Source organism: Eutrigla gurnardus (genome assembly GCF_963514095.1).
Source record: "Eutrigla gurnardus genome assembly, chromosome: 3".
Classification (NCBI taxonomy): Eukaryota; Metazoa; Chordata; class Actinopteri; order Perciformes; family Triglidae; genus Eutrigla; species Eutrigla gurnardus.
Window position 1 is genome coordinate 27,544,928 of NC_139917.1, and position 3,657 is coordinate 27,548,584.

Genomic DNA, 3,657 nt, shown 5'->3' on the forward strand with positions numbered 1-3,657 from the left:
ATGGATGTGTAATTACTTGGTAGGAGTTGTAGTTAATTTGTTTTTTTTGTATGTAGCACATTTATTTAATCTGTGACGTTGTTGGTCTTATCTTCACTGCTGTGGTTCATAATTAAACTAAGACTAATTGCAGCTTGAAATAAGCAAAGCAAAATAATGTAGTTGCAAACACAACATGTGTAATGTTGGATGTCAGTTACATCAAAAATCTCAAAACACCTGTTTCGTTTAATTGCACAGCACAGATATCTGTGTTTTAGTATTCAAATGAAATCAAAATGCTTGCATGGGGGTTATGTATTCATTATGATTCTGATCATTATGTTGAGTGCAACAAAAAGTCCGTAAAAGCACTTAATGGTGCTCGCTAAGCTCGTTGCTGTGAGCGCTGGGTAATAACGGAAGGCGACTCAGAGTTCATCAACACTTTTATTATCGGCACCAAAGAAATCACCTGGTCCCGAAGTTGAAGATTCAGATCATTGAAAACACCAGAAGGAACAATGTGAAGAATAATCATCATAAAGACAAATTGCGTAATCAAAGAGGAATCGTAGCGGCGAGGATGGATTTGGGATGGGCACTTTCTTTGGAGTTTTATCGTTATCATCCCTCAAATTTCCACAAATGATTATCGGGGGGATTTTCTTTGAATGACAAACTTAGACATTTGTTGAATCCATACAAACCCTGACGCCGTTGTTCTTCGACGTCCCTTTGCCTTCGGAGCGCCGCGACGTCGACCCGCGGCCCTGGCCACACTTGAACACGGACAGGAAGGCCGCCCGGTAGTTGCTGTTCATCCACCCGTACAGGATGGGGTTGGTGAACGTCGAGCACATCGCCACGATGTGGAACGCCGTGAACAGCAGCTTGAAGTCCTTCATGTCCAGCACGCTGCTGTCGATGTCCACCGCCAGCTGGAAGGCGTGGATGGGCAACCAGCTGACGGCGAACACCACCACCACGGTCAGCAGCATCTTGGTGGTCTTCCTCTTGCGGCGATGGTGGGCGCTGCCACCCCCGCGGGCCATGCGGTTCTTCAGCTTGCTCCAGATGCGGATGTAGGCCACGCAGTTGATGGCCAGAGGGAAGCCGTACTGGATGAGCATCTCCGAGACGCTGTAGATGCTCCCGTTCATGCTGCTCTCCGGCCACTTCTCCATGCACACCTGGATGGACTCCTCCGGTGAGAGGTCGAAGGTCGCGTACTCCCGGAAGATGGCGAGCGGGCTGGCCAGCAGGGCGCTGACGGCCCACGTGACCACGATGACGGCGGCGCACACCTCCTTGGACATCTTGGTCTCCATGTGGTGGACGATGCTCCGGTGGCGGTCCAGCGCGATGACGCTCAGCGTGATGGTGGACACGTGCACCGCCATGCTCTGGGCGCAGGGCAGCGTGAAGCACAGCACCTGGCCGAACTTCCACTCGCCGTACAGCGTGTAGATGAGCGTGAAGGGCAGGCACAGCGTGTTCACCAGCAGGTCGGCCACCGCCAGGTTCACGATGAAGAAGTTGGTGACGGTGCGGAGGGTTTTGAACTTGAACACCACGAAGATGACCAGGGAGTTCCCGGCCACGCCCAACAGGATGATGGTGCTGTACGCCAGGATGAGCGTCACCTGGACGCCGAACAGCCTCGTGCTGTCGGCCAGATCCATGAAGTTGTCGTGATTGGTCGAGTCGTGCGTCGAGCAGCAGTTGGAGGACTGAAGCTCACGTTGGGAGTGTTCCACTCGAGTCATGTTGAGTTGAGCTGCTGTATCCATGGCGACCAGTCACTCTGTGGGAAAATACCAACGGTACTTTTAGCAATGACCAAGACAAAATACATTATTATATAGAATAATATTATTTTTTTTATTAATTTACAGGTAACAAGTGTTTTCATTGTATCTCCAAAAACAATAAAAAAATATACAACAATGCTAATTTTCTTTTGAAACACCTGAAAAGCATTTAAAAAGGTATTAGGATTAGGAATGAATGTCCTTCGGGATCAATAAAGTATCTATCTATCTATCATTATAGGAACAGCTCGGGTTAGATGTGGACATAGGAGATACCCGGTATTTACCAGGGATTTGCCTGAATTCTGTACTTTATTTCTCCTGAAAATTACAATAAAAATGCTTAATGACATGTGAAACATCATGTCTGTAACCTGAATGTTGGGTTCTGTGCACGGTGCTATACTAAATTAACATATTATTATTATTATCAGGGCAGTTTATATACAGTAAATTGGTAGACAAATACACATAGCCCTGAGAAACACTTAATAAAAGTACAATTATTGGACACGCCCACCGTGGCCACGTGACCACGCCCACCCTCTGAACTCCACTGTCCTGGATTTCTCATCTGATCACCCTGATGCTGAAGATGGAGCAGCCAGACCGGAGGACCGGAGGACCAGAAGACCAGAGGACCAAAGGACCAGAGGACGGGAAGACCAGAGGACTGGAGGACCAGAGGACCGGAGGACCAGAGGACCAGAGGACCTCTAACAGGAGCCCAAACAAGCACATTTCAACATAATCTAAGAAGACTATTCTCAGTTTAAGATTAAGAATCATCTGCTCCTATAAAAATGAGTTTAACACCTTCAGGTGACTGATCCTGGACCAGATTCACAGACGGAACCAGACCCACTGGAGGCAACCATGGTGGTTTGAGTACATCTCAAACTAAAAAGCCATGACATAATACTCCGTCAATCACTCTAAACACCTCTGTCACTGTCAAAAAGCACAATTCCTGTTTTGTTTTTATGTGGATCTCCCCTTTTGCAACGATCACATACAGTATGTTACTTTAATGGTAAATGCTGCAGCGGTATTTGTTAATATAATAGTGTCACTTAATCTGTGACTATAAAGAGAGAAAATTAAATGAGTACCTGAGCCAATTAACCACACAAGCTGTAGGACTGCAGTCTGGTATCCATTCCACTGAAGAAAAAGTTAAAACCTGGTATGAGTACCAAACATCAGTGTTCCTCACCTCCACCTGATCCGGATCAGAAGCAGTGTTCCTCACCTCCATCTGACCCGGGTCAGAAGGAGATGAGTCCGGATCAGAAGCAGCGTGTTGCTCACCTCCATCTGATCCGGATCAGAAGGAGGTGAGTCCGGATCAGAAGCAGCGTGTTGCTCACCTCCATCTGCAGTGTGAGCGTCTCAGATTCCTCTCGTTGGCTCCGTCCGCGCTGAAGTTCAGCAGCAGCGTTGCCCTCCTGCTCCTTCTCCTTCCCCCGGTGCGTCCGGACAATCCAGAGACATCCAAAGCAGTCAAACGCCGGCGGATCAATCTTCCCTGGAAGGACAAAGTGCGCTCGAGCCCAGCAGAGCGCGCGACGTTGGCTGCCAGTGCGCGCTGCAGCCGGTTTGGCGTCGAGGGCGCATGCCTGTACTGTACCTGCGAGGCTGGAGGGAGCGGCGGCGAGGCGGGCTGAGCAGCACAGAGGAAACGCGTCGCTCCTCACCGACGACCTCCAGCAACAGAGGCGACGTCTCTGAGGTGCGCGTCGGTGCTGGAACGGCACGGAACGGCACGTTTCCGCCTGTCGGTGACAGACACACACGGTGTGAATATCATTAACCCAAGACATGCAAATCTAACAAGGGTTAGTAATCTAAATTACTAAAGGAA

At 49.0% G+C, this 3,657-nt stretch overlaps 1 protein-coding gene across 1 annotated transcript; it reads right to left on the reverse strand.

Annotated features, from left to right (window-relative positions):
* Positions 1-662: 662 nt before the first annotated feature.
* npy2r (neuropeptide Y receptor Y2) lies at positions 663-3,276 on the reverse strand (the record flags this gene model as incomplete). The annotated part of the gene is made up of 2 exons (XM_084006592.1): positions 3,164-3,276; positions 663-1,786 (listed from the first exon to the last, which is right to left on the reverse strand). The coding sequence occupies exon 2, from the start codon at positions 1,770-1,772 to the stop codon at positions 663-665; it is 1,110 nt and encodes a 369-aa protein (XP_083862718.1). The 5' UTR covers positions 1,773-1,786; positions 3,164-3,276.
* Positions 3,277-3,657: the final 381 nt, after the last annotated feature.